At 35.0% G+C, this 21,260-nt stretch overlaps 1 protein-coding gene across 1 annotated transcript in view; it reads left to right on the top strand.

Moving 5' to 3' along the window:
• The window catches only part of WDR7 (WD repeat domain 7), a 494,499-nt gene that overhangs the window by 372,727 nt on the left and 100,512 nt on the right, over window positions 1-21,260 (top strand). The window contains 1 exon segment of the mRNA XM_077135381.1: window positions 20,356-20,542. Coding sequence (XP_076991496.1) covers window positions 20,356-20,542 — 187 coding nt within the window.

The raw sequence follows: 21,260 nt of genomic DNA, 5'->3' as shown, positions 1-21,260 counted from the left end.
TATTTGAGGAAAAATTAAAAGAAAACTATACACTAGCCAATAAAATATGAAGCAGCTAATTGCTTCCTGTCCCTTTCAAAATTACCCAGCCTGAAAAAAGATAGCACATATTGATTTTCTGTATAGTAAATGTCCCATTGTCTCTCTTCCTTTACCACCCAGAGAAACACATTCTCATGTGCACAGCCCCTGTGCAACACATGGCAGTAGTGGCAAGGAACTGCGTATCTAACCTCTTCTATGATCAAACTTATGTAATGACAAAACTAAAATGGAATCATTTTCTTCCTTTAGCATAAATTTATGAAAACATACTAAAAGAATGGCAGTGTAGTGTGATCTTGAATGTATGTTTGTGTTTTAGCTCAAAAGAAAAACAAATTCCAAATGGAAGTGTTTCCTGATAATATAGTATCAATCTATTTATATGCATATGTGATATTAGATATAATATAAAAATTTAGCTTTTCTTTGATAATTTTTCCAGAAGTTAATGTGAAAGTATACGAATTAAAGTTTTTTTGTACTCTCCAAATATGTTCTTGTGCTTTTACTTCAGGGAGGTCCCATCAATCCAGAAAATGAGAGTTTTATTTATGTAATATGTTGTGTTTTCACTCTTGTATAGATTTTTTCGTGCTATTCAAGGTTTTTTACTATAAGCATTGGGTTCATTTTTTTCTCCATGTAGACTTTGAAATTCTAGCTTATATTGTCATAAAGCCAGATTAGCAAAGTTAGTGAGGGCCTCCAAAAATATATATGTATATTTATATATACATCTTTATATATATATATGTGTATATATATATTATACTCTTGTACATATCTTTATAAGATATATACACATATATATATAAAGCAAGCTGCTTAGAGGGGTAATCTGTAAATTACTCATGCAGACATATAGATTTCAGAAGTGTAACAGCATGTGTATGTTTTTCTCTTGTCTTAAATGAATGTAAATTATCATCTATGACTTTGAATTATCTATGATTCCTGATTGCATCTGTAGTGCAAGCAGTTAGGAGTTAAATCATGTTATAGTATCCTGTGCTTTACCTTGGGAGAATCCAAGTATCCTTATTTGCGGAAGAGAGAGTATTTTGTGATTAGAGTGAATTCCCTATGTTTTCTTTTGTTAAATAAATGTGTGTGTGTGTGTGTGTATAAAACCCCCAAGTATTTCTTTGGAAATATATTTGCCCTCTCTCTAGTTTAGCATTAACATCTATTCTAAAGAGAACTCTGTTTCGGATTTCCATAGAGATATGTTGATGGTTGTCTTGTAAACACACTGGCACCCCTTCATTACAGAATTCTGACTACAGACTTGGCTGCTCTAGCAAGGCTACTATTTACAGGCGAGTTCCCATTAACATAGCTTCCGCTCCTGGGTTAGATAATGGACTCAGAGGTTAAGAGCAGAGGATCCTCAACAGCTCCAATCAGCAGGGCTTTTCCAGGGCTAATTACCTCTTTACTGTGCTGACTCTAATGTGACATGTTTATTGCCTTAACTAACAACTCATTAGCTTAGTTGATGTTTTTGTCAATATTAATTCGTTCATTTAAGCCAAGTCAAAGCTTAAACAAAGATGTCCAGACTGAGAAACAGGCAGCAGAGTGACTTTTGTTTGCTCATCTTTTTTTTTTTCCCTTACTCAACTTCAATAAAATAAATGTGTAGCAAGGAAACATTTAGAGTGCTTGTATTGAGAATATCGGTATTTGTCCATTTGCCAGCATGTAAAACAATTCTGAATTTCTTTGAACAATGTCTTCATTGTTCAGTGTCTTCAAAGGTTACCCTGGTCTCAATATCACAGCTTACTTAATATTTAGTATCAATTTAGGGCATGGAATTTATAGTCTTTGACTATGCATCTGTAAAGGGTTAACATTCAGCAGTTCCTACTTCCAATTGAATGTTTTACTGTGATTATTAAAAAATAGATCATGTTTTTTTCATATGATTTTAATATCCACCTGACTGCTATAAGATTACTATGAGATTTATCGTATAATGACAAGTAACTAACATAATTAACCTATGTGAATTATGTAGAAGAAGAAGCAATAATGAAGTAACAAAATATTTTATTTCTGTTCAGGTATTTGCCATACCTTGATTAACATTAATGGTATTTCTTGAAAAATGTTATCGCTTGGTTTCATATACTTTTTTTTTCATCTTAATGAATTTTATTAGTATTTGCCATTAAAGAATACATGCTGATGTCTATGGCTTTTGTGTGAAATGATAGTTTTAATTGGAAGCAATACTTAGTCCCTAGAAATTTGTGGCATATGAAAACACCTGGTAAAGAATAAAGGTTGATCAAAATAAAGACAAATTTAGAAATTGTATCGAAGCTGAAACTAAATATATGCTTGTTAATATCCTTTTTCTAGTTTATACCTTTTCGATTTTGACTTCTACAAATGTGTTTCAGCTCAAATTACCAAAATTCAGTTAAATTGATTTAGTCAAAATTCCAAGCAGAGGCTGGAGAGATAGTGTAACTTCACTTTTTGGTTGGCATTTGTCAACACTGATGAATCAACAGAGCTGACTAAAAGGAAATTGGCTGATTCTGAAGCCTTTAAGAAAAGGAATTCTTTGGTAACCATGCGCCCATCTCAGAAGTAAGGAGTGGCAGACCCAGCAGCAGATAGTGGTTTTCTTACTACCTCCTGTTCTCCCTTTGAAAGAAAGATAGACAAAGAGAGAGAAAGAAAGAATAAGAACTACTCAATTTGAACAACTTAAACTATAATGTCTGCTGTTAAAATCACTATGATCTCCTCTGTGTTGAACTAGAAATGAGTGAGCAAGGACTTGGTGACTTTTCTGAGGAAAGCTCACTTGATAGAAATCTGTGAGAGGTCAAGGAAATAATGTAAATCAGATACCACTCTCTGAATGCAAGAATTTGGGTTTTATGCATCTAAATTCCCAGAGTCTAGCCTGTGGGTCCCTGGAAGGTTCCTTTTTTTTTTTTTTTTTTTTAACTTATTTTATTGTATAGTATAACATATATACAAAGCAAAGAAATAAAAAAGCAATAGTTTTCAAAGCACTCTTCAACAAGTGGTTATGGGACATATCCCAGAGTTTGTCATGGGCTACCATACAATCCTGACATATTTTTCCTTCTGCTCCAGAAAATAGGAGACTAGAGGGCTAATACTTTCTTATCATCACAATAGAATTTTTTCCTTCTTTTTTTGTGAACAATAAGATATATGCAGAAAAGCTGTAAATTTCAAAGCACAGCACCAGAGTTAGTTGTAGAACACATTTCAGACTTTGACATGGGTTACAGTTTCACAATTTTAGGTTTTTACTTCTACCTGCTCTAAACTACTGGAGACTAAAAGAGATATCAATTTAATGATTCAGCATTCATATTTATTTTGTTAAGTCCTATCTTCTATGTATAATTCCACCTTCACCTTTGGTCTTTCCATACCTCTTTTTGGGGTTGTTTGGGCTATGGCCGAAGGGTCTGTCACTAATATGGGGTAGGGAGAGGGAAGTATCTGATGTTCTCTAAAGGCTAGGCTAGGTTGCAGTACATATCCGGACCAGGGACCCATCTGAAGATTGTAGATTTCTGGAAAGTTACTCTAGTGCCTGGAACCCTTGTGGAATCTTATATATTCCTAAGTGTTCTTTAGGATTGACTGGAATGGTCCTGGCAGGGGGTTGGCAGGTTATGATGGGTAGCAGGGTCTACCTGAAGCTTGCGTAAGAGCAACCTCCAGAGTAGCCTCTTGACTCTATTTGAACTCTCTCTGCCACAGATACTTTATTAATTACGCTTCTTTTCCCCCTTTTGGCCAGGATGGAATTGTTGATCCCACAGTGCCAGGTATGGATTCATCCCTGGGTGTCATCTCCCATGTTGCCAGGGAGACTTTCACCCCTGAATGTCATGTCCCACATAGAGGGGAGGGCAAAGATTTCACTTGCAAAGTTGGGCTTAGAAAGACTGAGGCCACATCTGAGCAACAACAGAGGTCCTCCAGAAGTAACTCTTAGGGATGCCTATAGGTAGTCTAAGCTTCTCCGCTACCTAGATAAGCTTCACAAGAAGCCTCATGATCAATGGCATGTCCTATTGATTTGGGTATCCCTTAAGTTTGACACAGTATCAGGGGATTCCCTGATGGTGTGGTTTAATAGGTCCATATTCTTTCTCCCCTCCCTCAGGGGATTTTGCCAATACTTTTTGATTATCTGCTTAATATACTCTAGGATGTATTCAGGCATTGCAATAATCTATACAGGATTAAAAGATCTCTTTCTTATTCTGTGCTCTCTGTGTTTCAGTTGTTCAAATGAGCTATGCAGATAGGTTGAATTAGATTATGTACTATAGAAAATTTCAGATCCAGATCAAATAAACCTTTCTTCCATTGGTCTCAAATAGTATGTGTAGTTCTAAAATATAGACACTTTCTTCCTTACCCCTATGTTCTGAATTACTTTAACTCCAACCTGTTCAGTTCATTCTTATCTCCAAATATCAGGCTATATATATATAAACAGCCTCTCAAAATCCAGAAATAATAATCACCCCTCTGGAATTAACGTGTCTGTGCTAAAAGCTTACAATTTAGGCCCCTGTTTTCTTATAAGCATTTTCTAAAGGTGACCATACCATTTTGTTTCTGACTCATTTTGTCTCACCAAATGTCCCATTTGTTCATTCACATTGTTGCATGCCTTACATTGTTCCTTTTTGTAGTAGCACAACCTTCGTTCATAAGTATACACCATCATTCGCCAATCTACTTCTCCATCAGTGCATCCTTCAGCCACCTGCATTATCAGGCATCATGTAGAGGACCCAAAATCCACAGTCCATCAACATTCTCAATTTTAGACAATTTCATTGTACCCAAGAGATAGAAAACCAATAAACACACCCTCACCGAATAAGAAATCTAAACCTCCTCTTAACTCTTATCCCTCCCCTCCATTATTTACCTCTGCTGTTGCTGTGGTAGTATTGATGGTTTCCTTTTGAACATAGCTCACAACATGCAATAGCAGTTTTCCCCTGTACCCTGAACTTAAACACTCTTTATACAAGAATCATATCTTTGAAGTAATTCTTAGGAGAACTCATTCATATTTCTAGTATGAGTCAGTGGGACACATCGGTCCATACAACCCCTTTTCATCTTGTTCAACTTCAGTATGGTAATATTACTTCTAGACCTACTAGAGAATCACCTTCACTCCAATATTCCCTTATTGGAGTTCAACCTTTATAGTTTCCTGTTTGTTTAATAGCAGCCATTCTTATAGATATGAAGTGATATTTCATTGTAGTCTTGATTTACATTTCCCTTATAGCTAGTGAAAATGAGCATCTCTTCATATGCTTTTGAGCCATCTGTATTTGTTCTTCAGAAACATGCCTATTAATGTCTTTAGCCCATTTTGTAACTGGATTGTTTGTTCTTTTGTTGTTGAGCTGCATGATTTCTTTGTATATATAGGAAATCAAACCTTTATCTGATATGTGATTTCCGAATATTTTCTCCCATTGAGTTGCCTGCCTCTTCACCGTTTTGACAAAGTCTTTTGAGGTGCAGAAGCATTTGATTTTGAGGAGTTCCCATTTATCTATTTTTTTCTTTTGTTGCTTGTGCTTTGGGTGTAAAGTTTAAGAAGCTACCTCATATTACTAGGTCTTGAAGATGTTTCCCTACATTTTCTTCTAGAAGCTTTACGGTGCTAGTTCTTATATTTAGGTGTTTGATCCACTTTGAGTTAAGTTTTATGTAGGGTGTAAGATAGGGGTCTGTTTTGATCACTGTGGCTTTATAATAGGTTTTAAAGTCAGGGAGTGTTAATCCTCCCACATCATTCTTTTTTAGGATGCTTTTAGCTATTTGGGGTCTCTTTCCCTTCCAGATGAATTTGGTAGTTAACTTTTCCAGATGTTCAAAGTAGGTTGTTGGAATTTTGATTGGTAATGTGTTGATTCTGCAGATCAACTTGGGGAGAATTGACATCTTAACTCTATTTAGCCTTCATATAGTTTTAAAAATTATAAATTCTAAAAGCCTTAGAGTAGTACAGATAGATAAAATACTGAGCATGATCCTTCCGTTGAGTAACAAGTTGATCATTTTAAAGCGGTACAGCAGCATCTTCAGAAACCTGGAATGCATTTGGCAGGTCCCCTCTCATAGAATATTTAATGGTGTACAGATGATCAGAAAAGGTTAAGACACAATCCTGTGGATATCAGACAAGCATGAGGCTAAGGGCCGTTCACCCTAGGAAAGGCCAGCTTCAGCTTTGAAAGCCAGAGACTCACTCGGATTGGTTGGTTCCTGGAGAAGATCAGGGCCAAAGAAGTTACATATAGGAATTGGCATTCCAGTTTATCAATTTGTGGTAAGAAATATTCATATTTGTGGTAAGAAATATTCCTAGAAACGAGATTTTCACCTATTTTATCCACTCATCTATCTATAGAAACATTATCAAGTTATTATAGATAATCATGAGATAACTGTCACATTAAGAATACTTAAATCTTAAAACTGTATAATTATATATGAAGTAATCTGATTTGTATATACCATGCCTGTTTTCTCAGCTACCCTTCTTTATTGAAACTGCTTCAGTCAGGCTTTTCTCCCTATTGCTCCACTGAAACTTTTTCAGTGAGGTTAGCAGGGACTTATGCACTGCCAAACCCAATAAGCCATTCTCAGCTCTCATTCCAGTGTCTTGGGAGCTTATGATAGTTCCAGCCATTGAAATTTGGTCATTTGGTCTTTGTACAATCATCCTTTTCTGGTTTTCTTCTACTGTGATAGCCACTTATGCTCATTCTTGATACCCCTATTCCTTCCAACCTATACAAATTTTATTTTGTTCCTAGACTAAATCTCTGGATATCATATCCAAATCCATGGCTTAAATGCCATCTACATATACATGATTCCCAAGTTTTTAATTCTAGCCCTGACTCTCAACCTATCCCCAGGCTCATATATGCAGTGTCGTATCTGACATCTAATGATCAAACCTCCTTCTCTTCTGTGTTACTCATTGTAGTAAATGTCACTGCAATTCATATAGTTATTCATGCCACCATTCTTGGAATCATTTTTACTTCCTCTCTTTCTGTCACATACCATATCCAATTCTTAAACAAATCCTATCTGCTCTATCTTTAAGAAAATAATTACCAAACTTAGATATTTCTCATCAATCCATCATTACCATTGTATCTAAGCCATCTTTATCTATTGCCTAAGCCATTGTGATAGTTTCCCAATTGGCCTGTTTTCACTCTTGCCCAGCTCCAGTCTGTTCTGTGCATAGCACCCAGAGTGGCTCTTTCAAAGTTGAAAGCAAATCATGCCACTCTTCTCCACATATCCCTCCAGTAGTTTATTATTATAGTACTTACATTAAAAATCCAAAGTTTAAAAGGCACTGAGTGATTAAACTCCTTGCCTACCTCTCTGACTCCATGTTTTACCACTTCCCACTTTGTTCACTTCTATCCAGCCACATTGGACTAACAAACTATTCCTGAGATGTTCCATGTATGCTCCTGCCTCAAAATCTTTTGTGCAGTTCCTTCTACCTAGAATGCTTCTAAAGGTACCCTCATGACTCTTTCATTTCACTCAGGCCTTTGTTCAGATGTCACCTCCCTGGAGTCCTTCCTTCTGTGTCATTTTCTAGCCTCCTACTCTGCTTTATTTTTCTTCACAGCACTCAATACTGTCTAGCATATCTATCATTCATTTATGTCCCAAATAGAGTGTAAACTTCCTAAGAGCATAGACTCTCTTGACCTGGTCCATAGAGTCTCTCAGTAAATATTGAATGAATAAAAGAATCTACTCAGCTAAATGTTGGCAGAGCTAGAACTTAAATCCTGGTGCTCTCTCATTTTTCTCTCTGTGTCACCCATGCCATTCAAAAGTCCTATAACTTTTGTGGGGGAAGTCATAGAACTATTTGGACAATTTAATTAAACTTTTGGTAGATCACCGAATTTTTTTAAATCTGTTCGGCCTCATAAAAATCTGTTTCTGTTATTTTACTTTATTCCCGACTCCCAGACAGTCAAATGATCAGTACTTTTTTCCTTTCCTAGTTAAAAAAGGCTGAATATAGTAAATAATAGCCTTTATTTTGTTTATAGAAAGATAGGATTTCTCCAATCAAAAATACCAAAGCAATTGAGATTAATTTTCAGTTTATTGTAGAATTTAGTTAATGTGAAGCTAGTAGAACAGAAAAAATATATATTTCAAATTAAGGAGAATTTTCATCTTATAGTCTTCTGGTTATAGGACAGAACAGCTAATTATTTTGAATTAGGTCTGTTTTGATTAAATTGATATTAAAGTAGTATGTTTTAAAATGTCTTTGTTAAATTAATTTCCTAATTTAACAGGGTTATTTTATGTACTTTTTATTAAAAGAAATGACTTATTTTTCATATAGTACAGGATGTAAAAAGTTTAAAAGCAGTTTTTGATAATTACATTAATACAAAGTATCCAGTTATATAAATGTTTGTTAATCTTTCTATATCCATGTATAATGCACTGTACTTTAGAATCATTTTTAATCAAATCAAATACCTAAATAAAGCAAAGAAGTAGAGTTCTAGATGACACTCTGCCATCCTTGTTCTTTAATGGACATTAGCAAGTAGGAAAAGTCTTCATTCACTTTTGTTACACTTTAAAATAAGTGGCCAATCATTATTAATTCATTTTGCGCTCATTGTAATGGCATAAATCATCATAAATTCATTTGGTTTAAAGTGCATATAATATGTTCTCCCACAGGAATTTCCTTGTAATTGAGCTATTAATTAATGTACTTTTTAAATATGACCTTTTTTCCCCTTTCTCTGCTCTTCAGAGCAAAGAAGAGCATTTCATCATTTATGACTTTCTTTTAAGTGTGGAGAACAAGTTTACCTTAACTATACCCATTGACAGGCCCGATGCACTATCATTCCACATTTCTCTCCTTCATCCTCTTAAGTTACCCAGAGCCTCTCTGGGCAAACTGGTTGCTGAACAGCTTCTAGTCAGAGTTGGCTCTAGAAACTGCCTGTTGGTGAACCGCAGGGTTTCTATGAGGTCTTCATGGAAAACTGGAAAAATTTTTCATTGATTTTACAACATTTTAAATGTTCCTTTCTTATTTAGTGCCATTTCTGCACAAATGGATACTGGGTAAAAAAAAAATTACATGATTCATTTTCATGTCTTAGGATCTGTGGTTGTATGAAAATGAAAGTTTCAGGCAATTCAGATGTTTTTTTAGCATATAACTGGCAGTTGTGTGTGTGTGTTTAAATAGAGTAATCTAGAAGTCTATTTTGTCAGGTGCAGTAGAGAATGTAAGATTCTATTATCAGGGACAGTCTGTACCCCTGCATTAGAAATGCAACGGGAAAAAAGGGAAGTTGTAATATAAAATAGTTATCAAATGAATGATGCAGAAAATAATATCTGATGTTTATATAACTATAGCTAGTTCTTAAAGTATTTTCATTCCTAGGCTTCAATAAATATAGGGAAACATTAATAAATTAAGTATACTCTTTGATAAGAATAAATGTTCCAGAAAACAAATTCATTTTACCTAACTGGATAATAACATTAGAGCATGTATATATATATATATATGTGCATGTGTATTATGGCTTGTATGTTTTAAAAGGGTTAGCCATCCTAACCAGCATATGCTTCAGAAAATTTAAAAGTTTTCATTAGTCAGTTCATGATTCGACAAAATTCGTCTTGTCAAAGCAACAAGTTAGCCATTATATAATACTGTCAGCTTTTCAGCCACAGCTTACATAGGCATTATTTTGCTTTCTCTCAGTCCTTTTTTCATGTTTAGTGATTTGCTGTTACAGCAAAGTGTGACTATTTTCCTACATTTTGCTCTTTTGTACCATTTTTTAAAAAACGTATTAAAGTTGGGACACAACTGTTAAGGAAGCTTGAGAAAACGCTAAACTATGATCTGTTGTTATTATTCTTGACTGCGTGACAACAGAATGCATTTTTTAACAGCCAAGGGTCTAAGTTCATTGTGATTTATTTACTGCTGGACTTTAGTGCTTTAGGGCTTTGTTTTGTTTTCCAATGTTCTGAGCCTATATATGGGCTTTCTGCATTTTTAGTTATTCATTTGTACATTTGGCTAGAGCATATGGGGGTAGGCTGGTGCTGTACTCTATATTCTCACTGTGAAGCTACCATGGTATTTGTATTACCTAACTATCTCCTAGGTAAGAAAGAGCTAGAAGATTGACTTAAACATGCTGAATTCCACACTATAACAAACTCAGCCAGGACTTACTAGATCTAACACCTACATAGTGGAAGAACATACCCTTCTAGTTCCTAGGTACAGTGAATTTATTACAAATGACAGTGATTTCCACATGTTTGGATATCACGGGCCAATAAAATTTGCAAAAATTAAATTTTAGAGGATTTAGCATGGTAATTTTCATTTTGCTGAGTAGTAAACATAAAAATATCAATATCATCATCATTTCATAAAGGAAATTGTGTTCACCATACAAGTAGTAAGAACATAACTTCAAAATAAGCAGTCCTTTCAATCGAATAAATTTAGCTTTATGAAAAAACTTATTACATTGTTCATGTTTTACCCATTTTGCCATAGAGCCATGGAAACTTTGCCATGGGCCAGCATACATCTGTAGCAGGCTCTTGAAATTTCTGATCTGTGCATAATTTTGTTGACTGTGCTGGACTCATAGCTATATACCAGGTAAAGTAATTTTTAGTATTTGCCAAAGCAATACTTATACATTAGGTACTTATTATATATAAAGTACTGTGCTCAGCTTTATGCCAAATAGAAAAGTATTTTTTTTAATTTCATGCAGTCCAGGGAATATACCAATTTAGCAGCTGTAAAAGGTAATAAATAGTAAAATAAAATAAATAAATAATATTAGCCTAAGACACTATGAGAAATACCAAAAGATGGTATATAGTTGTTTGTTCAGTTAAATGTATAGACACTAATTACTTTATTTAAAGTAGGAATGTCATTCTAAGGTAAGCAGGGCAAGGAAGGATGTGGCAGAAATTGCTAGCTATCTTCCCAATATCAGTTTTGTTAGAAATAGAGAAGTGTCCACTAAAAACTACATTTCCCACTTTCCTTGAAACTGGGGGAATTATTATATGATTTATTTTTGGCTAGTGAGATGTAATCAGATTTTAAAAGGTGGCTTACTTAATTGGTGCATGCCCTTTTGCCCTTCACTCTTCCCACTTTTCCTACCTGGAAGATGGAAGCAGTGCTGGATATGGAATTAGCCATTTTGTGACAATAATGCAACTAAGAAACAAGAACCAAGACAAGTACTTGGAGCTTGGTATGGCTATCTTTAGCTGTGAACCAACCAGTGGCAGCAGCTTCTCATTATGTGAGAAAGAAAAAAAGTTTATTTAATCTTGTCTTTATGGTAAACACTGTTAACTGCAGCAGAAATTATTCCCTAATTCGGAAGAGAAAGAGATGGACTTGAGATACATCATAAAAGATGTAGCTTGGAATAAGTAGTTGGGAAGAGTGTCATGAATAAAACATGAGAGTTAGAAGAGTGCAAGTTGAGTTGAGAGATGGCTACAAGTGGCACAGAGGCGTGGACTCTATAGCCAGGACTGCAGCTAATCACTTACTTTCATTGGTTCTTGGTGAACTCATTCAAAACATCGGTATAGACCAGATTATTCTAAGCTCCTTACCAATTAAAAATTTCCGTGATTCAAATTAATCCCATTTGGCTGTGAATGAGTAGATTCGAATTAAAAAGGCACTAGAACTTGCCGCCTTTCCAATCAAAATCTGATCATACTTCTGCTTTGTTTAAAACTTTACAAGTGTTCCCCATTGTCATCATGATGAACAAATACTTTAGCATGGCACCTTAAGCCCTGTGTAGTCTGGCACTAATAACCTCTCCAGCCTTATGTCTTAATGTCATACTTCATCTACCTTGCCCTCTTCTCCCTGTTACCTCTTACCTCTCCCAAAGACAGACAGACAGACACACACACACACACACACACACACACACACACACACACATACATTCCCTCCACATTTCTAGCCATATTGAACTACTTGTAATTCCTTGTCTTGCCCTGTTCTCTATTTCCTGATTTTTGCATGTACTATTCCCTATGTCTCAGTTATTTTCTTTCCATTTTGATTGGCTAACTCCTCCTTATTCAGATTTTGGCATGAGGTCACCTTCACCTGGAAGCCTTCTCTTTCTCTCTAAGATGGAGTTAATATTAGTATCCTATGGTTACAACGCTATTAATAATATTTTCAGCTTTCCTGTTTGCCCACCCATCTCCTGAGCTAGAATGATTTTTTTTTATTAAGGAAAGCAATTTTGTATCTTACCCTTTTGAGCACCTAGTATAGTAGAGTTTCTGGCCTATAGAAGTACTCAATAAATACTTAATACATGAATCTTTGAATGAATAGGTTGGGATGAAATTGTGGAAAGTCTTGAATGAATTTCAGGCCAGTTGGTTGAACAGTTTAGTATTGTCCCTGGAGAACGTTCAGCAGAGGAATTAGGTCATGCTGGTGGGTGAGAGTATTATTGTCCGCTGTTCTAGTTTGCTAGCTGCTGGAATGCAATATACCAGAAACGGAATGGCTTTTAAAAAGGGGAATTTAATGAGTTGCTAGTTTACGGTTCTAAGGCCAAGAAAATGCCCCAATTAAAACAAGTCTATAGAAATGACCAATCAAAGGCATCCAGGGAAAGATACCTTGGTTCAAGAAGGCCGATGAAGTTCAGGGTTTCTCTCTCAAGTGAGAAGGCACATGGCGAACACAGTCAGGGCTTCTCTCTCAGCTGGAAGGGCACATGGCAAACACGGCTTCATCTGCTAACTTTTTCTCCTGGCTTCCTATTTCATGAAGCTCCCCGGGAGGTGTCTTCCTTCTTCATCTCCAAACATCGCTGGCTGGTGGACTCTCTGCTTTGTAGTGTTGCTCTCTCTGAATATCTCTGAATCTCTCATTCTCCAAAATGTTTCCTCTTTTATAGGACTTCAGAAGCTAATCAAGACACACTCAAGCGGGTGGAGACATGTCATCCGTAATCCAGTTTAACAACCATTCTTAACTAAATCACATCAACCAGGGAAATGATCTCATTACAGTTTCAAATATACAGTATTGAATAGGGATTATTCTACCTTTAAGAAATGGGATTTATATTAAAACATGGCTTTCTTAGGGGACATACTTCCTTTCAAACCAGCACATCCACCTTTCTCATTCAGTGAGGTACTATGGAACAGTGATGCATTTATATAAGAGAAGTAAATATGTTTTTGTATAAAATTAGAGTCCATCTGATAGATATTAAAATATGCAGACTTTGGTGGGTACTAAAGTTTACCCACCATAAGAAAAAGTATGGGAGATAAATCTAAATTCATAAAGTTTTTTCATGAGACTTTTTCTATAAATAGGGAAGGTGGCTGTCATTATCTTAATTTTAGCTTTTGCATCACTTTGTTTCTTCTTTCAGAATGCTATTATATGAAATCATAAATTAGAAAAACCCTAAATAAGACAATACGTTATGAGTTGGAAAAGGAATAAATTTATCTCTTTTCATTTTCATATAACCAGTTTTTAAAAGCTGGTTCCTTAATATCAGCAGAAAAATATATCATTAAGAGGACTGAAGCCTTAGGTTTTAGAACCTCAGAATTACAATTATTGGTATCAATAAAATCAGTAATCAACAAGGCTAGAAATCGAAAGGTTTAACTTGAAAATCCTCATTAACTTCTGTTATTTACATATTATGATTGGAATAGTTGTCGGAGATAGATGTGGTATTTCAACATGTATATATCTATGCTTTTCCAAAACAGCTCATTGAAATAAAAATCATACTCTTACTAGTAGATTTCATGTTTGTGTGTAAAGTACATCATTCTTTGTCTTATCCTCTCAATGCCCCACACACAAGCCTATAAAAATTGTCCTCCCAAATCTGACTGTAGGGATCTTTGCTTTTTGTTACCTAGACACACAACTAAAGCAGGAAAGACACTCGAAGAAAATTTTACTTATGCGGTCATTGAGTAAAGAGAAAGTGGTTTAAGGGAAGACATGGCAGTACCGGAGGTCGCCTGCATTTTCTGCTGAGCTGCACAGCATCAGTGGGAGGCATCGACCGTGTCAGTGGCCCATTGCAGGGCTAAAGGCCTTTTGGGCAACTCTTACTGATTTCCCTTTTCTCTCATTTCATTGGAGGGCAAGTGATCAAATTACCTATGCAGTCTTTCCCACTTTGCCAGAAAAATGATGGAAAATATCAAGAAGTCTGCCACTCATTTATTTTTGCTCTCAGGAAAAAAACTTTAAGAATGATGAGGAAGCTACCTCTAGAGTTCATACCACAGAGGCTGTTAGAAACCAGCAAGATCCCTAGTATTGTCAGAATGCCCCTACCTGTAATGAATACAGAAGTAGTAGAGTACAGTTAAGGAAAATGATGATTGAAATGCTATAAAACATTGTACTTAGAAAACTTAACTTTCCCTTTGCAATATTATTTACCCAGGATACACCTCCAGGGAGCCCTGTTGTTTAGATTAAAAGCCACTGCTGCTGGTTTTTCAGAATGTCTGCAGAGAACAGCAGTAAGAGCTTCTCTGCAGTTCTTACAACTTCCTAGAAGTAAAGGATAAACAGGAAAGTGGTAGATTTTTTGACATTTTGAAATATGATTCCAGTACACTAAGGCAGTATGTGACCGAAGTATATTGGAAGTACAGATGCAGTAAAGGCAAATTCATTTGTTAAACTGCATGCAAATAATTTTATTTCATGTTATCTGTACTGCTTCACAGGAAAACAAAACGTTGGATTAGATTCTAGTGTAGCTATCAGACTGGTCTATTATGTATTACAGAATGGAATGGATTTATGTCATGTATTATGTGCTACCCAAACTCAGTGGATCCTTCCTTGAAATTAGGTTGAGCCCTGTCTAAAAAGGAATCAAGAAATTCCCCTGGGCACAGAAAGACGGGCTTTGCTATTTTCCATTTCAAGTACATAATGTATGAAAAGCACTATATCTGGTGATTGGGAAGATACAGAGTTGTATGAAATGTGGTTCCAACCCTTAAGAGCTGACAGACTTTCTAAGGAAATTACACAGAAGTAAAATATAAAGACATTATGTGATGAGAGGCACATAAGTGCTGGTGGAAAATGAAAAACAGTGAATCTTTTTTTTTTTTACGAGTTTATTATTTTTGTTATCCAGAAACAAAAGTTGAAGTCTTTACATATTACATTTAACCATATAAATGGTTACAATAGTAAGTGAATAGTTAAGTAAATATAGTACAATCACATGATTGAACATTATGCAGTCTTAAAAACACAGCTTTGAATAACATGAAATGGAAAATAATCATGGCATAATCAAGTGAAAAGAAGAACTCAAAATTGTATGGAAAGTATGAGGAAGACAGATGTGATTCCTTCCCTCATAGAGCCTACCATCAGGAAAAGAAATAGATAATTGAACAAGACCCTGTAAGACAAACATAGTTCCCGGGAAGTGAGAGGTATTGTGACAGGGAAAGTTCAGGTGGGTGCCGTGAGACCACAGGGATGACACTTAACCTAGTCCAGGAGAGGGAGGAAGAGCTCCACTTTCCAGGGGAAATGAGATTCAAGCTAAGAAACGAAGAATGAGAGGGAATAATTTAAAGAGAAAGGGGAAATACTATTTCAAGGAAAAGGAATAGCCTTTGGAAAAGTATAAAGAAATCATGGAACCAGAGAAGTCTAAGGAACAGAGATTAAGGTAGAGAGCTGGGGGGATCAGGGCAAGAGATGAGGACAGCAAGATAGGTGGAATTCATGGTAACCATGTTAAGGAGTTTGGTCTTTGTTTTAGAAGCAAGGGAAAGACAAGCCAAGGGAGTGAGATAATCAGATACAGATATTTAGGCAGGTCACTGGCTACAGGATAGAGAACAGACTGAGGTGGAGTTAGGTTATGGGGTATTGCAGAGCCAAGATCAAAGTCTGTGAATGCACTCCATAAACTAGTGATTTTTAACCCTTTCTGGATCATACACTCTTTATGAATCTGTTGAAAACTATCCATCCTTCCCACAGGAAACCACATAATGTATATAGTCACCAAATTCTGCATAAAATTTTAAGGGGCTCATAGACATTGGGTTAGCAACTATTACTAAAATACAGAAAAAGTTATACGTATGGAAAGTTTTCTCAGGAAAGCACCCCAAAGTTCATACCACACTCATATGTTGTATTTGTAAATTTTACTTAACCATATAAGTAAATTATTATTTTTGTGATACAGAAACAAAAGTTGAAGTCTTTACATATTATATTTATATGGTAATTTTTATGGTAAAAAAAAATCGTGGTACACTATATATCTTTGCACGCAGATATTATCTAAAGTTCCTACTGTCTCCTAAAGATAATTTCCTAGAAATAGGATTTTATATATATGTAATGTTTTAAAGATTTTTTTTGCACTTCCTGTCAAATTGGTTTTCAAAAAGATTGTTCTTACTGGGTTGGTTTTTTTTTTTTTAACTTTTTTATTGTATAGTAGAACATATATACAAAGAAAGAAATAAAAAAGCAATAGTTTTCAAAACACTCTTCAAAAAAATTGTTCTTCAAAAAGATTGCTTTCAAAAAGATTGTTCGTGCTGTTTTTAATTTTGTTTAAAATGTGCTTATTTGTATCCTGTCTGTTTCTGTTCCTTTTTGAAACTTTTTTGGGGAGTAATTTATTCTCAAGGTAAAAATTTCGAATAATGCAAAACCATCTACAGCAAAAAAGTACTCAAACGGTAGAATACAATTCAGTAATGAAAACAAATGATACAAACATGGATGAACCTTGAAGACGACATGTTGAGTGAAATAAGCCAGACACAAAGGGACAAATATTGTGTAATCTCACTGATATGAAATAATTAAGAGACACCAACTCATAGAGTTAGAATCTAGAATACATGTCACTGGGGGACTGGGGACTGGGAGGAGTAGAGAATAGGAGGTTAAGGCTTAAAATGTACAGAATTTCTATTTGGGATGATGGAAAAGTTTTGGTAATGGATAGGTGTGATGGTAGCACAACATTGTGAATGTCATTAATAGCACTGAATTATATATTTGAATGTGATTAAAAGGAGAAATTTTAGACTGTATATATGCAATCCATGGAATTGCACAATACAAACAGTGGACCCTAAGTTAAACCATGGACGATAGTTAATAGTGCAGTTATTAAAATGTGCTTTTGTCAGTTGCAACAAATGAACCACACCAGTGCAAGATATTATTAACAATAGGGTGGTATATGGGAATCTTGTATTTTATGCATGATTTTTCTGTAAATCCACAACTTCTCAGAAAAAATGTAGGACAATTTTTTTAAAAAAGCCATTACTACCTAGAAATATATTTTAAGTAAATTCTAAAATGTTCTGATTATAATGCTGATAGAATTTCCAAAGCTAATATTTTTAACATATTCATAACCATGTTTGCAAAGGGTTGTTATTTACTGTTTTCTTTTTATTGGAAAAGATTTTGAAAGTTACTACCAGCATTTGAAACTTTTTGTATTTCTACTTCCATTTTGCTTGTTTTTTTAATAAATCAAATTATGCGTGTTTTTTGGTCATCTGTTTTTAAATCATCAGGCTTGCTAGCAAAGACACTTAACATTGATTAATAGAAAAGACACTAAAATGAAACCAGTTTTCCTAAGGCCTCACTTAATTCTTTCAAAATTTAATACAGAATATAAGGCGAGGGGGTTGTAGCTTGAAGGGCTTGGTATAATTGTCATTTGTGGAGATGCAGCGGACACTTTTTTCTTAACACTTTTTTGAATACTCTGAATGTACTAATTAGATGAGATAACAGAGGTGGAAAGGATAGTTAATGATAGGTTCTATCCCTTGTCTCTCTTTTTTATTGAATCATAAAACTCACCTTCAGGTAATATTTCTCAGTATTGGCATTAATGGTATTATGAGGATTTTTTTAAATCAAACTTGCACCCATGCCTTAAATTGTTTGTCTTATAAAGATAAAAATATTTTAACACTAGCAAAAATGGCAATCTTTTTTTTAAATAGCACTCTTTGGGTTTTCTATTTTATTGTATGTTATGCCTGAATTATATAAAAGTACTCGTAAAATTACAAGTAAAAAAAGTTACTTATAAAAATAACTAACTAGGGCGGGCAATGGTGGTACAGCAGCAGAGTTCTCGCCTGCCATGCCGGGTGCCTGCGCATGCAAAAAATAAAAAGTAAAAAAAATAAGTAACTATATTTTAATGAAATCTCATTTAAATTATAGCCTACTTTTTGCTCAGCCATAGACACATGTAAGGTCAAGATTCTTGTTTTACTTTTCAATAAAGTGATTTCCCTATTATTGCTGCACTCTAAATAATCTTCACATTATGTACAACTGAAAACTTAGTTACTATAAACATTCTTTACTGGAAATTTGTTAACATGTTCAGAATTTTGGGTATGGATTTTAATCAGATAGATGAACCTGACTTAATTTTAAGATTGAAATTTAACTAAACTGTGTACCTATTCAGAAATAGAAACTACTTTCAAGGAATTCATATCTTTTCTATTGTGAGTGACCTTCAGGCTTTCAGTGAAATGTCAGTTAAAGTATTGCCCAGAAATTTGAATGAGATTTCCCTAAATAGTTTCTGATTTCCTGAATATAGAACATGTTTGCAGTTACTGACCTATCTGTGTGTGTTTTCCAGTAAACAAATATAACAGGGAAAAGCAAGAAATTTGAAGACCACAATGTAAAATTCAAGCTTTGGTTTTCGTGTTCAGATTATATATTTTCTCTCACGCTCTCCTTCCCCCCCCCATATATACACACTCTTGCACATAGGCATTCAACTTGGTTTAAACCTTGTCCTGAAAACACATTAGCACATTACAATTGCTAAAATAAACATTTAACTATCTTTATATACTCCAGTGATAAGATGGATAATATCAAAATACCTCCTTATTTTATTTATTTATTATTATTATTATTTTTTGGCATGGGCAGGCACCAGGAATCGAACTTATGTCTCCAGCATGGCAGACAAGAACTCTGCCTGCTGAGCCACCATGGCCTGCTCCCTCTTTATTTTTTAAGGAACTTTTTAGACAACAAGTGTTCAGTGTGAGAAAGTATCTTCTGTCCCTATTGTATCCTTTTGTCCTCCTCTTCTGTGTGATTATGGTGGGACTAGTTTTCTAACTCTAACTCCAGAGAGAGAACAGATCCTTTTCCCTTTAAATGAGTCAGCCTTTAGACAGAGATTTAGACTCGCATATAAAACTATATAAAACACAAGAGGGCTTTAACACAACCTTCAATCTTCCTAAGACCCCAAAAAGAAATAAGGAGAAGGGTCTTTAAGCCAAAAAGAAAGTTTCTCATCACTTCAGACTGGGATCATCCAGTTGATGAGCAATCAAGGTTGGATGGAATCTTTGGATTCTCAATAAAGCTGATTTTCTCAGTTGGTCAGGGAAGAGACAAGGCATCCACCACTGGGTTGCAACAGACACAGATTGAGTACATACCCTGCTACCTCAGGCTGCCATTCCTTTTAGGGAAGCAAGGCAGCTTCAGCACATCAAGAGTGGCCAGACTGTAGGACACGGCTCCTCAACCAAAAATAATCCACAGTCATTTAAAACTATGTACTTGGGTTTGTTTCCCGGTGCCTGCCCATGCAAAACAAAAACAAAAAAACTATATAGCCAAAAGCCAATCACATACTTAAATTCAATTGGGTTACTGATCACTAAATTTAAGCCTTATGAACTGTGTAGATGCAGAAGGAAGATTAAGAAATACTATATTACCTTATTTGAAACCGTATCTCCTTTGCAGATCACTGAACAGAGAGAAACAATTTTTGGAAGTTTAGGATACCTGATATCTTTTGAAATTCTGTATACTTATTATTTAATTAAAATACTTTAGAAAATGGCATAAAATATTGCAGCTGAACTTTTCTCTTTAAAGTATGTACCTATGTAAATGGCAAACTGGAAATCTTTTATAGTCTTGTGTAACACTTTTTTCCAAAGTGGCTTATATTTTCAAAATATGTTTTAAAGAAAACAATACAAAAGTAAAATTACTTTATTGCTATGCATTTTATTTTGTAATTTTAGGCAAAGCATTGACATTTCTTCTGCTACAGCCACCGAGTCCCAAACTTCCTCCACACAGCACTATCCGCAGAACAGCTATTGATCTGATTGGACGAGGCTTCACAGTTTGGGAGCCTTACATGGATGTATCTGCTGTTCTGATGGGGCTTCTCGAACTTTGTGCTGATGCTGAGAAACAGCTTGCTAAGTAGGTGCTCAATTCCATTTGATTTAATTTGTTGCTGGGCTTGGGTTTGGTTTGGTTTGGTTTTCAGGGGTGGGGAACATTGATTGCACTTTACAAATTGCACGTATTTAATGGACAAAAGTGGAAATCTTAATATATGAAATTCTGGATATGGACAATGAAAGGGAAGCATTTTAATGTGTTTTTTTTTTTTAACACGATTGGGATTTAGATTTGAGCCAATGAATGATCTGTGATATAGTTTTCAAGTTTTGTATATTGTATGTTAAGATGTCATTAGCTGATAATGGTAGCAGTAGATTGTTTATTAAAAATGTATATGTATTTGATGTTGCTTAATAATGCTTCACAGATATAAAGTGCTTGGCCAAATAGTTTGGGAAACTGCTCCTTCATACTGCTGTTTTTTTTAAAAAAAAAAATCAATTCTATTGAGATTTCATTTACACACATAAAATGTACCCATTTAAAGTGTGCAGTTTGATGAGTTTTAACAAACGTCTGATCTTGTGTAACAACAACCACGGTCAGCTCTCCATCACTGGCCCCAGGCAACCGCTGTTCTGGTTTCCTTCTTTTCTTGTTTATCAATGGAGATATAATTTGCATACCCTTTTAAAGTAAACAATTCATTAGTTTTAGTGTATTCACAAAGCATGTAGTCTTTATGCTGACTACTTTGTGCTTAGGAAGTAGAGACCAAAAAGGCAACTGGAGG

The sequence above is a fragment of the Tamandua tetradactyla genome, chromosome 18 (genome assembly GCF_023851605.1).
Source record: "Tamandua tetradactyla isolate mTamTet1 chromosome 18, mTamTet1.pri, whole genome shotgun sequence".
Lineage (NCBI taxonomy): Eukaryota > Metazoa > Chordata > Mammalia > Pilosa > Myrmecophagidae > Tamandua > Tamandua tetradactyla.
Note: the sequence above shows the minus strand (reverse complement) of the source record. Positions and strands in the feature narration are given on the sequence as shown.